The sequence below is a fragment of the Sander lucioperca genome, chromosome 8 (genome assembly GCF_008315115.2).
Source record: "Sander lucioperca isolate FBNREF2018 chromosome 8, SLUC_FBN_1.2, whole genome shotgun sequence".
NCBI classification, from domain to species: Eukaryota; Metazoa; Chordata; class Actinopteri; order Perciformes; family Percidae; genus Sander; species Sander lucioperca.
In genome coordinates, this window is record NC_050180.1 from 23,739,195 (window position 1) to 23,756,675 (window position 17,481).

Here is a 17,481-nt window from a genome sequence, read left to right on the forward strand (position 1 = left end):
TTTTTTGTCCTGTCTTGTTGTTAAATGGGAAAACACAAAGCATTGCATGAAACTGTTGTAGGCGATCCAGTATGTACACTTCATATTGCACTAGACTTTCAGTAGTGGTTTTACATGGATCCATTTCTTAACTGCATTTCACCATTTGGGAGATTCCTTTTGTTTCCTTAGTAGGTCACAACCCTCAAGTCCTACATTTCCCACGGGCCAAAAGGTCCCAAACATCTCAAAGTTATCGGTGACCGTGCACCGGACAGACATATGATCCATTTTTAATCCATCTCGTGGATCCATGCCTTTCTGGTAACAGCCATGCTGTTGTTTTGAGTTGTGAGTGAACTGTATTGCTGAGCAACCTGGATCTGAGCAATAAAGAATATTTGAAAAAAAAAAAAGAAATGCTTCTTTCTTTTCTTTTTTAAACATTTACTGTTTTTATATTTTATCTATCATCAAGTTTTTTCACCTAAAATAAAAAGGTTTCACATTGATTGTGATCTGAGACACCACAAATGTACATTACACCTTTACATCTTTGAAGAAACAGAAAGCTGACAGAACATTTTACATCTTAACCCACATGAAGAAAGAGTTTTAAAATAACACTTTGTTCAGCGTTGGACCCTTACTGTACAAAAGACACACGGACTGTGAAAAGAGGCAGCAAAGGAAGTAATATTAAGTTTTGATTTAACAGGGGCCTCACACTGCCTGAATTAGCTGCACCTTCCCTTTCAGATAAGAATCCAGCTGATTAGATATCATGACATTTAGTCACAAAAACCATGATGTAATTCAATTGGTTACTCAAAAAGACTGAGGCCAAATTACGCAATTTGAAAAACTTTGAGTTCAAAGTTTAAAAATAGTAAAAACTGTCCAATATACTGTATTACAATTTATAAATTGCAAAATGTGATTGTCAAACAAGATACGCATTTCAGTTACAAATCAAATAATTTACATCACAAACCCAAAAAAACAATCATCTTAACCATCCAGCAACAACAAACATGAGTAGGCTGTTAAATGAACTTTTCCACAAGTCCATGTTGGAGGTAGAAGTTTCAAACAGTCTTTCACTGCGTGACAGGCACTTGAAACGCTAGCTGTTTACATTGAAGCAGTACTCATTACTGTATGATAACAGTGCAAGAGCAAAGTCTCCTTAAATTCCTTCCCTCTCTCCATATGATTACTGTACATTCATACATCTATATACATACTGTGCCCAAACAAAGTTGTGGCACAAAAACACCAACATTTGGTTACATAAAAAAAACTTGGCATCAAATCCCACTGTGCCAGTCTTATTTTTTCCTAAAAGCTCTCCATCTCCAGATGGCTGCAGAACAGTAAAGGACTCCAGATAAAAGAAACCTTTACACTTGTGCGGGCAAAGTTTTTCTTTAAATACATTCACTCGTGAGGGCAGATGGCATTAAAGCACCAAGGGAACAAATTAATTCCCAGAACAAATCACTGGACCTTCTTATCTGTGATGAGCCCATTCTGCGATTGGACATCCAGTTTGAGACGCTTCTGACTGAAGCGGCGGATGAGGGCGCCGGGCAGCAGAGCCATGCAGGCGATGGCCAGCAGCTGCAGCAACCTCTCCCAGGAGAACAAGTCATCCAGCGACGCCACCTCAGACAGCATGACGCCCGTCTGTACACAGATGAAGTTATACGGCAGGAGGCCTACGAAAGCAGATGGCAGAGCAAGAACAAATCGGTAGTTAGACATGATTATATGAAGCTTTATTTGCAGTGTTGAGAGAAATGCTCAATGAGATGAAACTAATGATTTAACAGAGGGACGAATATGACTGGTCATATTCATTAGCATGCAACCTAAAAACAACCATTAAAGTGGCCTTTAGGTGTTCGATTTAGGTGATATGGAGTCACCTAAATCCTTTTTCTTTTAGTGTTATTATCTATGTGGGGGGGGGGACCCAAGAATGGAAAATGATCTGTGTTGTTTTGATTTAGTGTTGAGCTTCCTGAGTACATGACGCACGGTATGATGAATGCGTGTGTTGTCACTCTAACTAGCTGTCAATCAGGTGATCCATGTGTGCTTACCAATGAAGACTGAGCAGAAGAAGGAGGTGATGGGGATGTTGACAATAGGGGCAGACATGTTCAGAAACCAGTTGGGAGTCATGGGAAAGAATCTCAGGAAGAGCAGAAAGAAGAGCAAACGGTCCTGGTTCTCCCCAACCTGGGAGATAAGATGATAAACAAGATGTTAGAATCTATGAAGGGACAGTCGATGCATGTTTCTTTTTTGTGAATTCTCTTTTGGGTGTAAATGTTGTCACATTGCTTTCTGATACTGTAATAAAACGAAAATCCAGTTTCAAATCACAGTAACCACAATAAAGTGCTGTCTAGCTTTTCAACAGGAACGTGACAAGAATCATCATTTGACCTTGTTATAGTAGAATCACGATACATTTTTGTGAATAACACTGCAAAAAAAAATACATTATCACCCGTGGTATAACTTTGCCTATTTACTTACAAATTGGAGTCACATTTTACAAAAAGAATCGCAACGGTAAGTTTTCATTGGGACCCTGAAAAAAGAGTTTTTAGGTACAAGTACAATCATTTTCTATACTCTTTGCACAATGTAAGCATCATGATGAATTAGTTGTTTACATGGTGTCACAGATTTACCTTCCTCTGTAGCATGGAGACTTTATCAGGGAAGAGGGTAACAATGTAGCGCTTTCCAAAGGCCTGGGACAGGAGGTAGCACATGGTGGACCCCACAGTGGTGAGCACAGAGGCAAGCAGCAGTCCTTGATATGGTCCAAATATAGCTCCTGCTAAAATGTTCTGCACAATGACAAGTGGAGATGGCCTGGGTTACTACTAGACATCATCAATATGGGTGTGTAATGATCAGCTCTGACATGCACATTTACTGTATCTCTTTCTATGAAAGGAGAGAAATACTCTGTGATCCAACAGTTTTAAAGTGTAAGATGTCGGTGTCCCTTTAACCAACAGGTGGTGGTGGTGGTGGTGTGGGGGGGGTTGAGGTCTCTTCTCTGTGCTGCACACTCAGTTGTAAGGATTAAACTAACTGAAAAACTGTCACAAAAGGCTAATAAAAAAGGGAAGTCTGACAACCCTTCGTTGTTTGATGTAGCTGAATATCTTTATCCTCTGTGGCGTGTCTTTAAAGAAGAGACCCAGCCTTTTCATTTTTCCTTTAAGTATATCCTGCATGCAACTCTTATTTCTTTTACGCCTTCCAGACATGCCATTTTTTTTTGGGGGGGGGGGGCAAATTTAAATCCATGCGTCATTTTTCTGTCAAAAAATACTGTGACTAATGAATTCACCATGAACCCATGAATTTCAAACAAATTGCTTTGATCACAATTGAAAATACATTATTCAACATAAGAAATGTCAACATCCACTGTTTTTGCCTTGTTCACAATGTCTGCCTTGTTATCCAGCATGACAACAGAGAACATTTAAAACTATTTTTACTTTACCAGGAATGAGGATCCAGGAATGGCAAAGGACTGCTTGTAGAGATATGCACTACAGAAGAGTAGCAGGACATAGCCAGTGTGCTCTGTCTTGTAAAACTGCAGAAGCTCAGCCAGTTCCCTCAGCTCCTCCAGATCTGAGGGGAACTTCAACCTGCAAGAACATCAACAGCTAGTCACATCATCCACTCTTCTTTCATGAACAGACACAGGGAAATATGGACAAAGGATATCATTGTAATAAACAATATTTCAATATTGACACAATATATCTGGTAACAAATACAAAATCATATATCAAATATTCAGCATTTTGAACTGGTTTCAAATGAATTCATAATAGTAATATTTTGTGTTTAGTTCTCATATTGCTTACTAGTGATGAAACAAGTTGATCAGTAGCTTGACAGAAAATGAATAGGTAATCAATCTATCTGATAATCAATTAGTCGTTTAGGTATTCTTTAGAGCAAAATATGAATCATTTCGATATATTCGATATTTTATGGACGATCACGCTAACGTTAAACCCAATGAACTCATAAGACATTTAAACAAAACAGAGGACGAAAAATGACGAGGTAAGAGACGCCATTATACATGTTATTGTACGGCACTTTTATACTTCTATATACTTTTTCTGGTAGGATGTCGGACATTTTCGAGTTCCGAGTTGTCAGGAACGCAGTGTGTCACTGTATCATTATTATTCCTGGTGGTGTGTGTGTGTGTGTGTGTGTGTGTGTGTGTGTGTGTGTGTGTGTGTGTGTGTGTGTGTGTGTGTGTGTGTGTGTGTGTGTGTGTGTGTGTAGAGACTGGGATGAGATGGGAGCATGCTAACGTTAGATAGCGTTAGTGATAGTAACGTTACAGTCAAAAACATCTTTAAATATTGTAGAGAGATACTTTGTATATACATATATAATATCTATCTATATCTAAAAGCTACTAACGCTACCGTCAGTCACCTGCTGCTGGGTTCTTCGGAGCTGTCAGTGGACACCGCTGTCTCCACATGTTTTCTCTCGGCAGTTGGATGAGGACGTCGCCGCGGTGCCGCAGGAAGATACAGGGACAGTGAATACAGGTACAAGCTGGCTGCAGCAACAACAGCGATTAGACCGACAAGTGAGCGCATATTCGTCACTTTGTCAGCCAGAACACGGCTTCACCTCCTTGTTGTTGAGAGAAATAATGGCCAACCGTTGCTTCTTCTTCTTTGAGGTTTAACGGCAGCTGGTATCCATGGTGTTGCATTACTGCCATCTTCTGGAGGTAATGTTAGTTAACTCTTAGCTACAGTGTCAAGTTTACCGCTGTTTGCTCGACAGACTTGGGGTTATTACAATATTTGAATTCAAATATAGTATAATATCGGTCTATAATCACATGCTACATCAAGATAGCCAAGTTAACGGTATGTTATTAAAGCAAGGAAACAATAAATGGACAGAATTCTGTTTTCTGATCGGGTCCAGATGGGGGCGTTTAATGCTCCGAGTCGTTGGCCATCAACCACCAGTAGAAACAAGAAAAAGAGGCGACGAAGAAGACCGCGGTTAAAGCATGGATGTGTGATAAAGGTAGCTAATGTAGCCTTGCCAACAGGAGTGAAGTTACAAAGTTCAGTCTGCACACCAAAAATACGTGCGTCAGTTTGTAGCTAGTATTTGGTCGACAGGCTCGATGGCTCTATATAGTCGTGTTTCGGGGTTTGTTGGCTTGATTACTCTTCAGAATCCGCCTGTCAACGCACTAAGGTGAGCTGAAGTCCAAAACAAGGCTGCAGAACTTCTTTAATACATGATCCATAATGTTCACATACGTTTCTTTTTATGTTGTTGGTAAGACAATTTGCTGCATATGTTGGGGGACTTTTATATCAACGAGATGCTATAACGTTAGCTATCCCAAACTTGCAAAGGTGCGCACAAACTTGTGTGCGAAAGAGAATAATCCTGATTTATCAGCACAAGATTTAAAATATATAACGTTGTATATATATTTTTTGCCAGAGGGTGGCGTCAGAGCAACGGCTTTTTACTTAAATCAATGGTGGAATGTAATAGCCATAGCTGTTAATATAGTCTATGGTAGTACATTTGCTTAAGAACTAGTATTTTCATGTTATAAAATGGAAATATTACATGTTTACTACATTTCTGAGAAAAATACTGTACTTTTTATTCCAGTACGTGACATCAGTTACTTTGTAGATTAAGAGATTACATAAAAAAATCTGTGATGACTTTATACATTGTTGTACAGTATAAGTAGCTAGGTAGTTAAAATCAGCTCACACTCGACCTGCTCTAATTTAATGATGCTGCTTACATGGGAATGAATCAGTGACAATTAATAACTGACTAGGGCCAATCTGCTGCACATTGAGTACTTTAACGTTTAGTACATTTTGCTGATAATACTTTTTTTTTTAAGAATTTTGAATGCAGGACTTTACTTGTAATATTATGGTATTGCCATGAATGTATAATGGTTATTGCACATACAAACAAAGCCTGATCTGCTGGTCAATGATCTACTGCAGCAGGATTAACTACTCCGCAGCGCTATGGAATAAGGCCTGGCAATGCAAGACTAGGGGTTAACAGCCTTGCTCAAGGGCACCCCAGTTGTGATAATAAGGGAGGGGCACTTTTCTCACAAAGATGTATCCTGCCCGCCTTGCTATTTGGGCCACTACTGCCGCATTTTACAGAAACATATTCCACATTAAATGTACAGTATGTCATATTCTAAATATTGCACATTATGTTTGGAAAGAAGGACTGTAACAGAAGGGTCTGTATTGCCCCATAAGCCTAGCTAATAACAGTTTAAAGGGTAACTTAAAGGTAAACTTCAGCAATATTGTACATCCAGTACCACATAAAAGTGTCTTTTTTTATACAGTGCAGCGGTGAGGCAGGGCATCGTTGACATGGTGGAGAGAGCACTCGGAGACCCAAATGTGAAGTCTGTGGTCATCTGTGGCCAGAATGGAAACTTCTGTGGAGGTATATGAATGTGTTTTTTTTTTCTTTTCTATTTCTTGTAACTTCACAATGGTGGCACAGCCCCACATCAGTCATTTTCATTCTTACTTCCAGATGTGAACTGTCATCAGTGTGCCCTTAAAGGGGTGATAGAATGATTATATAGGGTATTTCACACTGTTCCTTAAGGTCTCCTAATAGGGTATGTAACATTGGTTTGGCTGAAAATGGCCCAGGTGCTATTCTATACCCTGTGAATATGGCTCTATTTGGAACAAGAGCTGTTCTTCCAAATATGGTATGCTCATGAATATTTAGATGAGCTGCGTGCTGATTGGTTGAGCGAACCACATACACATACATTGGAGACGAGACAGCAGGTCTCATATTTCAGACACTGCAACGTTATACATTGTCTGCTATTTCGTTATTAAATTCACTTCTGAGACTTTTTTATGCGAGAAATCAACTATATAAAGCTCAAATATGGGCCGTTTTACGAAAATTGATGGCTAATTGCAAATTTGGTAAGACGTGTCGGACTTCAGGAGATCCACACAGTCTGACGAGAAAGCGGCAGCCTGCTGGGCTCCATACCCAGGACAAAAACACTGTTTCTGGGTTACTGGACTACCGAGGCTGCGTGGAGCTGACCGGCTGCCAGCTGCCGACATAACTATTGTATATTTACAGTTTGAATTTCGTCACGGCATGTATAGCACAGCTACCCTAAGGTCTTACAAAGCTAACACGTTTGTCCAATTTCAATTCAAGGCATTTTTGTGAATTTGAGGGTCTCGTTAGGATGAGCTGCTAGCTAGGCTAGCTATGTGTCCCATTCATTACTATGGGAAAAGATCGCCGCTACACTTTTGGCATAACTATAGTATATTTACACTTTGAATTTCGTCACGGCATGTATATCACAGCTACCCTAATACCCTAACCCTTTAATGCATTTTTGTGAATTTCAGAGGTCTCGTTAGGAGGAGGCAAGCTAGCTCTCATTGATAGAGCTCCCCAGCTCACTTGAAGGACAACAGGCCGGGCGGCAAGGCAGCAACCCAGGCAGCACCGGCCGCTGAATTCCGACACGCAGTCGGACAAAATTTGCAATTAACCATACATTTTTGTAAAACGGCCCATATTTGACCTCTCCATAGTTGATTTCTCGCATAAAAAAGTCTCAGAAGTGAATTTAGTGATGAAATGGCAGATGAACAATGTATACAATTTCTGAGATCTGCGCGACCTATTCAGAAGACTGATCTCAGATCAATGGTGTAGCCTATGCAAATGTTGGGGCGTGACAAAGATAGAGACCAGAGCCAAATAAGGAGGAGCCACCAAGTTAACGTCAACTATTGCCTTTATAAGCAATACGATAGATAGATATATAGATACCTTAGATAGATAGCTTTTATTGTCATTCAACTGTACATACAGTGCACATATGAATGAAATGTTGTTCTACTGGCTCATAAATACTGTATTTTCACTAAGAACAAAGTTTAAAAATAAATAAACACAAATGCTTCAGAGTGTTATCTTTAAATGTGACATTAAAAAACATAAAAAGGAGTTTGAAAGCAGCATTAATATTGTTATTGCACAAATTGAATGGCAGCATATAAAAACAGTTATTGCACATTAAGAAAAATAGATACTGTTATTGCACGTTTAAGAAAAGAAATTCATAAAAGAAATGAATGCTATTCCAGCTAGAAATCTTGAATTGGAATTAACTGGAACATCAGTATGTAGTACATTCGAAGCACATCAAAATATATAAAAAAATTTATTTTACTTTACTACCTTCAATCTTTCTACAGATTTGAACATAATAAAAAAAAAAAAAACGTAATAATTTGTGTTGTGATTTGTGTGATACGCTTCAGCCCGGAAGCAACCATGGAGGGAAGAAACGAGAGGATATTACTACCCTTGTTTCATATAAATGGTGCTGATGAGAGCAGGAATCATATGACAAAATCAAAAATAAATAATCATTAAATAAAAAGTGCAACTGTGTGTTATTAACCAAATTTAATAAACATTAACTATTAAAAACTATTTATACCAGCCCTCCTGGTATTTGTTGATTTCCTCAAAGAAGACATCCAGAAGCAAACATCTTCGTGGAACAAGTTGCACTTCATATTACAGTATGTTGTTTCTGTCGTTCTGTTTAATCCCCCCTGATAACAACATCAATTTAATTTCGCATAACAGGGGCTGACATCAAGGAGTTTGGGACGAACATGTCTGGACCTCCACTGGTACCGATGATCGACGCCATCGAGGCTGCGAACAAGCCAGTGGTGGCAGCCATAGAGGGAAGCGCTTTAGGCGGAGGCCTTGAGTTGGCACTTGGCTGTCATTATCGAATCGCACACTCTAAAGTTAGTTCATGCTTCAGATCTCTCTCTGTCTCTCTAAGGTTAGTGTCGAGCTGCATCAGTGTCTAACTGACAGTGTTGTCTTATATTTGTTTTTGTTGTTTCCAGAGTCATTAAAATAAGTTCATAACACAGCCTTGTTTAACCATTACACATGTTTTAGATTGATTTGATTTTGTGATGAAAAAGAAGGTTTTTCACCCTTCTAGGCCATGTAATAGCCCATGTATATTTACTGGCCAGAGAAAGCTGTGTCTGTTAAAGTCATGAAAAACCCATTCATTTTTTGTCCTTTCAGGCCAGACTGGGACTTCCAGAGGTGACTCTGGGTCTGCTGCCAGCTGCAGGGGGAACCCAGCGTCTGCCAAGGCTCGTCGGGGTCCCAGCGGCCTTAAACCTCATCACCACAGGTAGCAAAGACAGGTTAACTTGTCTGACTATACACTATACTTACAGAGTTAGTAGTAGAAATTAAGACCGTCTTTAAAGTACCAAACCAGATACAGGAAAGTATCAAATATGAAGAAGTCACCATATATCTTGGTCTGTTTTTCTGAACAGGTTTCTGTTTGTGTACCAAAATGTTTTGTAATTTAGTTGTGGTTAAAGATTAACACACAGATAACGCAACATGCAGATGTCCCTACATATTATACCTGTCTGTCTGTTACTTGTTGTCTGTTAGAGTGTATCCTCTATGTGCTGCCTTCTTGGCCAGGGCTCACTTGTAAAAGAGATTGTAATCTCAATGTGATTCTTTTCCCTGGTAAAATAAAGGTAAAATAAAATACAAAGATTATAGTTCTTAAAATCCATTATTAACATTGACTGAACTGTTGATTGTACATAAACCTTGTACACAAGAGTACAGCTGCTGTTATGTAGAGATTGGTAGTTTACTCTGATGACCAGCAGAGATCAGTAGTTGTTTAGTTTTACCATGCTCACCGCCAGAGAAGCCTTTTCTGTGATTCACTGCTCTGTTCTGAAATTTTCTAAACAAATGGATTTAGGCAAACTGTGATTCTTCATCTTTTTTAAGACTCCTTTTTGTGTCATTGTTTAATAAATGTCAGAATCTAACATTTTGCTTGTGTACTGAATGCTTGGACGGCTCGTTATTCCTTATCTAATAATTTGAAATGTCACATGTCATCCAGATAGACCTTTGATGCCCTTCATGTCTCCCACAGGCCGCCATGTGACTGCCACTCAGGCACTTCAACTTGGCATAGTGGATCAGGTTACTGATCACAACGCTGTGGATGTCGCTGTGAAGTTTTCTCTGAGTGTTGCAGGTGAGGGTACCCACTGGTATAACATCCACTCACTCTTCGCTAGTTTTAAAATTAACTCAGTGGAAGGAAGAAAAACTCCTCCCAGTGCAGTTATTTTTGGCAAGTACGACATCAAGAAGTGTCGACATGTAGGTTTGTGGAAGTCAAAGGAAGCAGAAAACACGGCAAGAGGATCCTCCACCACAGAAACCATAAATGTTTCATGGCTCTGTCAGATGTGCTCTGATGTCTTCACTGCATTTGCTGTATTATTCAGAAGGGCGGAAAGGGACAAACTTTCCTAGTATATTAATAATGGGCCCTTGCCAGTCGTTCAGGAGGATAAGGATTTCTCCGTGCACGTGAATCACACTCATCACTCACACTGAATGGATTGCTAAAGTGTGCCGCGTCCCTACAGTTTACCAGGAATGATCTCTTAGTCTGTGTAAAGGGTAACCCATTCAGATTTGCTACATGCTACGTTATAAAACTGACAAACGCTCAACTGAAATAGAAAAATGAAACAGTTAAAAATTGATTGTGACATGTTTTAATTTTCCACTGCTGTTCTTGTGTAGAGGATGATTTTATTCTTCAAATCAGTTCAAAAGCAGCCATATTTATATACATTTTATTTTTATTTAAAAGGAATACTTGGAAATTAGTGCGCTTAATTGTTTTCTTGCTGAGAGTTAGATAAGGAGATCGATACCACTCTCACTAAAAATGACACTACCACCAGCAGTTGATTATCTTAGCTTAGTTTAGCTTAGCTAAGCATAAAAACTGAAAGCAGTGGGAAATGGCTAGCCTGGTTCTGTTCACAGATGCATACCAGCACTTCTCTAATGTTCTCTAATTAACACATCACGTCTTGTTTTGTCCGTACAAAAGCCAAAGTGTAAGAACAACAGGTTGTGGGTTCGCGGGAACGTTATGTGCTGGACTATTTCTTGGCTGGGCACACAGAGCCAGGCTAGGCCCTATCTTGCACCTGGCGCAGCACAGTGCAAAGCCCGACGCAAGTGTCTTTGCACTTTTTAGGCACCATCCAGCGCCCACGTCGTTTAAATAGCAAATGCACCTGCGCCCATCTGTGCGCCCATGGGCGTGCTGGTCTTACAGGGAGGTGTGTTCAGGTGCATTCTTGGCGTATTGCTATCTTGAAGCAGCGCAAAGTGATCGCGCCATTGACCAACAAAAACCTGGTCTAAAGTCAATAACGCAGCATTTCATTGTTATTTTAACAGCGAAATGCGCCTAGGCTCGTGCACAGCATGTGCGCACACTATGCTTGTTAGTGTATGCAGCAGCACACAAACATGCAAAAGGTTAAAAATAACCTTTTGCAAGCAGAAAACACGACAAGAGGATCCTCTACCACAGAAACCATAAATGTTTCATGGCTCTTTCAGAAACAATATGAAGTAGTACTATGATATGATCTGCTTGCTTGCTTTCACTTCACGCACGGGCAGATCAGTTCTTTTCCTGAAAATCTCTTCTTCCTGCTTAGCAAATCCGCCATCATAATAGCAGTGCGCCAAGGTACAAACGCGCCTGGCTTTTAATGGGAATGGGAGATTACACTCTGATTGGTTTATTACATGTTACTCCCAAAACACACCTATGAATTAATTAAGACACTAAGTACAACCCTTTTGAACCATGCGCCTGGTGTACGGACCCTTATTTCCGCCGTTCAACTAGCAAAAGTGGATTGTACACGCCCTAAACGCACTTGCGCCAGGTGCTTCGATCGTTAAAATAGGGCCCTAGCTGATTCCCCCCAGCTGCGAGTCTTTATGCTAAGCTAAGCTAACCGACCCTGGCTTAGGCTTCATATTTAACATAAAGATATGACAGTGGTATCAAACATCTCATCCAACCCTCGGCAAGAAAATGAATAAGCACATTTCCCAAACTATTCCTTTTAAGTATTTAAGAATGTTTTAACCCCTCTGGTATTGTGATCTAATACACATACTGTACCACCCACTTTGGTGTGTGTTTTTTTTTTTTGCATTTCTTTAAACCAATCACAATCGTCTTGGGTGGCGCTAAGTTTTGGACGCAACAACGGTGGCGCTGCAAAATAGTCCGGGGAAGGAACTTGTTATGGTGGAACATTTGCATCCCGCAAAAGACAACGCCAAATGAAGTTAACTGAGTACACAGTAAAGTAACGTGAGCTATTTACTTTAGCTGGATACATGGTTAAACATAATTTGCTCTTACCAGTATATCACCGTGTGTACTTTGTCCACAGCAATCCCGCCAAAATGCTCCAGTTAGATAGTAAATGCCCTAAACGTATTCTTTGTAAATCTTTACAATCATTCACCAAAAGAACCAAGCAGGCCTGCCTTATTGCACGATCCAGTGTAGTTGCTAGCTTACTTGGCAATGACAGCTCATTCCCTAAGACATTAAAGTCAGTATGAAACCTGTTAGTTTGTGCCCAATGCTTCGCCTTTAGCAAACAGTCTCACTACGTCTGTGCAAAATGTCAACAGTAAGTCTCCAGGATTGCCTGTAAAACATTTCAAAATATGATTGCAGTCTCTTTACAAATGCTTTTTTCAACACAACACTGCCAAGATGACTTTGAGTGGGCAAGAAAGTGAGTGTTGTTAGCGAAGCTGAGGCTTAGAATGAGTCAAACAGAGAAGCATGCAAGATGGGAGATTTGTGGAGATAGGACTGACCTCTGTGGAGAATTTAACGGATACTCCAGTCTTGCGTTGATTAGCAGGGGTGTTACATTGGGACAGGAAATGTGTGTCTAAATTTACAAACAAAACGTGAATTAAGATGCACGGCTGGTTAGTCAACGAGCACATAATAGATTTAGTCTGTCACATCCATACATGCAACCATACAACACTACACAGCAGTAAAGCTGGCGCATTGGTATATATTTATGCAAAAAAAACACACACACACACACACACACACACACACACACACACACACACACACACACACACACACACAAACACACAACCCACACACACAGATTCAAGTCTCTGCTGGTGACGAGATTATCCTTTGTACCCCAGTAGTTGCAACATCTGCCCGCTACATCTGTCAGGATGACCAGGCTTTCCACTTGCTGCACAACAAATCCATCCACACAGCTCAACCATTTACAGATTAACCGCTGCAATAATGCTCTCCTAAAGTACATAGGAATCACATTGCACTGCCACACAGCATGTCATTGACATCCCAGAAAGTACTTTTAACTGACCTGTTATGACCTTTACCATTCATTCTTCCTCTGTGATATATTGAGACTGCCTTTGTTAGACAAAATTCTTAGTTATTGGACTAAGTGGATATCACAGATCAGATGCGACTGCTGTCCCTTTAAGCTTTGCCACGGTGACCCAGTTTCTGGCCCAGACCCACTGCTGAGTGTTATTCAGTGGAGCTGTGAAGGATTCTGTCTACTGTCTCATGTAATCATGTCAGAGGAGACAGGAATGGGAATTAAGATGCTTTTAACAAGGTTTTAGCCGAGTGGCCCTCTTCTCTTCCCTCTCATTGTTTGCAGGCTTAAATCACTACAGACAGGAAGTTTTGTGTTGTAAAGTTTTTAGGCTCCAATATTAACTCTTCTCATGTAGTTTCACATGAAAAATTGCTCTAGGATTGTCCTGTAGCTCACAGGCCTGAGAATCACAAAAATTCAATTTTCCCCCCTTTGCTCTCAGAGTTGGAAATTGACCAACTATTTTGCCCAGAACCAAATAGTTGTTTTCTTTTTTTTTTTAGTTTCAGATCGGTGTTATGGTATTAATGCTGGAGTCTCTCCAATTATGTTGGAAATGGTCTGTCAAATCACTCTGCTCTTATAAGCTACTGGGTTTTCTAGTAATTGAGTGGCCAGTTATACCCAGACTGAGTGCTGGCTGACAAATTGAAAAAAGTGGACAAAATGCAGTACTAATGTTAACTAGGAAGCGCTTTTCAGATACGAAAATAAAATGATGCAGGTGTACATATACAGAAATGTTATTCAAGAGTAAATCTTTGATTTGTTTCTTCCATGTCATGTTTCTTCCATGTTTCTATTTCAGGTCAGTCACTGGATGCTCGTCGTATAAGTACTTATCCATGTCCACTTCCGTCTGATTCTGATGCTCTGTTTGAGGGTGTGATGCAGAAGGTGCGTCAGCGTGCCCATGGAGCTATAGCACCAGTTGCATGTGTCCAGGCAGTGCGGGCGGCCGCCACCCTGCCCTATTCTAAGGGCATGGAGCGAGAGCAAGAGCTGATGGCCACTCTCTTCACTTCAGGCCAGGCCCGTGCCCAGCAGTACTGTTTCTTTGCTCAGAGAGCCGTTGGCAGGTGGAGGATGCCCAGTGGAGCCCGCTGGGACACCAGCAAGCCTAGGCCCGTACATAAAGCAGCTGTCATCGGTAAGAGCTTTGGGTTTTTTTTAATTTCTATTTGTCTAAGCTTTCAATAAGCACAAGCACATTGACTCATCAAACTGTCTGTGCGGAATCTCCAAATTCATGTTGCCTATGGAAACTAAGCCCTCAATTATAGTTCGGCTGAGTATGGATGAACTCTGTCTTCTCTGCAGGGAGGATTGGATGTTTGACAATCTGGATATGTGAAGCTCAGCAGCTTGTGCATTAAAATTGCAAGCTTTGGAAAAACTTCATGCTCCCAGGCTAAAGCTGTTTACAGTCTAGTATTGTGTAGAGTGCATGAAAAAAGGATTTTCTGTGATTTATACATGTGTATATACTGTTTTCGATTGGTCACAAATGTCTGTGATATGTGTCACTGATGATTCTGGGGTTATATTTATGTAGTCACCATGGGATTTTGTCCTCGAAGGTCTTGGCACCATGGGGAGAGGCATAACAGTGGCCCTGGCTCAGACAGGTTTGTCTGTGGTCGCCGTGGAGACCCAGGAGAAGCAGTTGATGGAGGCAAAGCAGGCAGTATCTGGCATGTTGGAGCGAGGAGCTAAGAGACATGGGGTTGCTCCTACGCTTGATAGGATCAGTTACAGCCAAAACATCCATGCTGTAGCAGAAGTCGATCTGGTCATCGAGGCTGTGTTTGAGGACATGGCCCTGAAGACTGAAGTCTTCCAGCAGCTGTCTGCGGTTTGTAAACCAGGCACTTTGCTGTGCACCAACACTTCTGCACTAGATGTGGACAAACTGGCCTCTAAAATGCCCAACCCGGAGCTGGTGGTCGGGATGCACTTCTTTGCACCAGCCCATGTCATGAAGCTGCTGGAGGTGGTGTATGGGCCACGGTCCTCTCCTCAAGCTGTGGCCACAGCCATGCAACTGGGAAAGAAAATGGGCAAAGTCAGTGTGGCAGTTGGCAACTGCCGGGGCTTTGTGGGGAACCGCATGCTGATGCCATACCTCCAACAAGCTTTCTTCTTGTTGGAGGAGGGAGCTACACCTGAGTTGGTAGATCGAGCGCTGGAGGAGTTTGGTTTTCCAATGGGTGTGTTCAGAATGTCCGACCTCTCTGGGCTAGACGTAGGCTGGAGAGTCAGGAAGAGAGACGAGCTGGTGGAGCCTGACATGGCATCAGGGCAATCAGCTAGAATCCGACAAGGCAGCAGGTACAGCCCCCTGGGAGACTTGCTCTGTGAGCAGGGACGGTTTGGCCAAAAAACAGGCCGGGGTTGGTACCAGTATGACAAACCCGGCAGTCGGGTTGCCAGGTCTGACCCCTGGCTGCACAGCTTTCTGGTGGAGTACCGAGCCCGGCATGGCCTAGTGCCACGCAGCATAGACCAACAGGAGGTGCTGGAGCGCTGCCTCTATGCCCTGATCAACGAGGGCTTCCGCATCCTGGAGGATGGAATTGCTGCAGGACCCGAAGACATCGATGTCATCTATGTGTTCGGCTACGGCTGGCCCAAGCACCGTGGAGGTCCCATGTTCTACGCCGGCATGGTGGGGCTGGCAAAGGTCCTGGAGAGGCTGGAGCACTACCAGCAGGCCCACCCTGATGTGCCCTACCTGCAGCCCTGCAGCCTCCTCAGGAGGCTCGTGGCCAGTGGCAGCCCACCTATCCACAGGTGGAGGGAAGCCATCAAGAAACGCCAAAGCCAGCTTTAAATCTCAAGCATATCAGCTTTAATCTCTTTATTCACTTTAATAATGAGTCTTATACTTTAATAAAAAGAAAATGGACTGCGCTTATATTGCGCTGTATAATAATGCTGATTTTTTAATGTATGTTGTGATTATGGATGATATTGTAAGAGGCTGTTGTGCTTTTTGTAATTAATAATCATAACATCTCTGGATGTGGGCCTACAGTACACTGAGTTACCAGTGCATTAGGTACACATAAACAGTGTAATGCAATTCAATACGACAATAGATCCTATCTTTGTGAAGCTTATAGAGTTTTTGTTGACACTGTATCAGGGATGTTAATTCAACTTGCAATATACTGTATCGATTGTATAATTTTTTCTAATATTTTGTCTTCCTCGTGTATGTAAGCGGGTAGTCAAAATACTATTCTATCTATCGAATTACATTGTAAAGATGTATCCAATAAAATGGTAATTCAGTTTAGTGCAGAATTAAAAAGAAAAACTTACCGAAATAATGATGTGAATAACTGATGTGAATAACTAACTTTGTAATAACGTTTTTTAAATGCTCCAAAATGTAATAAATTACACTCACAGAATTGCAACATCTGTATGCAAAAGAGATGCTTTCACTGATTTTCCTATATTTCCTATTCATATGTTTAATACATGTTGGTACACTTTTTACTGTGTACAAAATGTCAACATCGATCATCTAATACCTCAATAAAGATCTGTTATAAACTCATGTATTGATTTTTTTGTGTGAGTTATACTGCCCTATTTGTGTGCAGCTGGAACACTATTTACAGTATTAACTTCAGCAATTGTTTGGCTTTTTATTCTTACCATCAGTATATCCAAGAAACGGCTTGTGGCCCTTCATTTAATTTGTTTCATCAGTCAAACATTCTTCTCGCATTCGTCACGCGTTTCTGTTTTTTTTTCTGCTGACTCAGCTGCAGCGGTGACAGAGCAGAGCTGAGGGAGACACAAAGCGCTAAACTGCTTTTATATAAATCAATGGCTCACTCTCGAATTAATCTCACGCCCCAGCAATGATTAGATGTTGTTGGGGTTGCCATCTAGCGGATGTAGCCTCAAAACTGAACAGCTGGATTATACATATATTATACAGTAGGCCTACGATGCTCCATTTTGTCTGGTAGAACACTATTTCTGAACCTTTCAT

At 41.1% G+C, this 17,481-nt stretch overlaps 2 protein-coding genes across 4 annotated transcripts; one reads left to right on the forward strand and one right to left on the reverse strand.

Annotated features, from left to right (window-relative positions):
- Positions 1 to 432: 432 nt before the first annotated feature.
- tmem41aa (transmembrane protein 41aa) lies at positions 433 to 4,756 on the reverse strand. Its single transcript, XM_031299326.2, has 5 exons — positions 4,486 to 4,756; positions 3,521 to 3,671; positions 2,688 to 2,849; positions 2,088 to 2,226; positions 433 to 1,700 (listed from the first exon to the last, which is right to left on the reverse strand). The coding sequence occupies exons 1-5, from the start codon at positions 4,653 to 4,655 to the stop codon at positions 1,480 to 1,482; spliced, it is 843 nt and encodes a 280-aa protein (XP_031155186.1). The 5' UTR covers positions 4,656 to 4,756; the 3' UTR covers positions 433 to 1,479.
- Positions 4,757 to 5,011: 255 nt separating this feature from the next.
- On the forward strand, positions 5,012 to 17,037 carry ehhadh (enoyl-CoA, hydratase/3-hydroxyacyl CoA dehydrogenase). Of its 3 annotated transcripts, none has more exons than XM_031299199.2 (7): positions 5,012 to 5,277; positions 6,431 to 6,534; positions 8,746 to 8,915; positions 9,211 to 9,322; positions 10,106 to 10,210; positions 14,278 to 14,619; positions 15,050 to 17,037. In XM_031299199.2, the coding sequence occupies exons 1-7, from the start codon at positions 5,204 to 5,206 to the stop codon at positions 16,300 to 16,302; spliced, it is 2,160 nt and encodes a 719-aa protein (XP_031155059.1). In that variant the 5' UTR covers positions 5,012 to 5,203; the 3' UTR covers positions 16,303 to 17,037. The 3 variants fall into 3 exon arrangements, with proteins under 3 accessions (XP_031155059.1, XP_035860366.1, XP_031155069.1); XM_036004473.1 differs by having other exon boundaries at positions 5,127 to 5,277; positions 6,436 to 6,534; XM_031299209.2 differs by lacking the exons at positions 5,012 to 5,277; positions 6,431 to 6,534 and having other exon boundaries at positions 8,746 to 8,953.
- Positions 17,038 to 17,481: the final 444 nt, after the last annotated feature.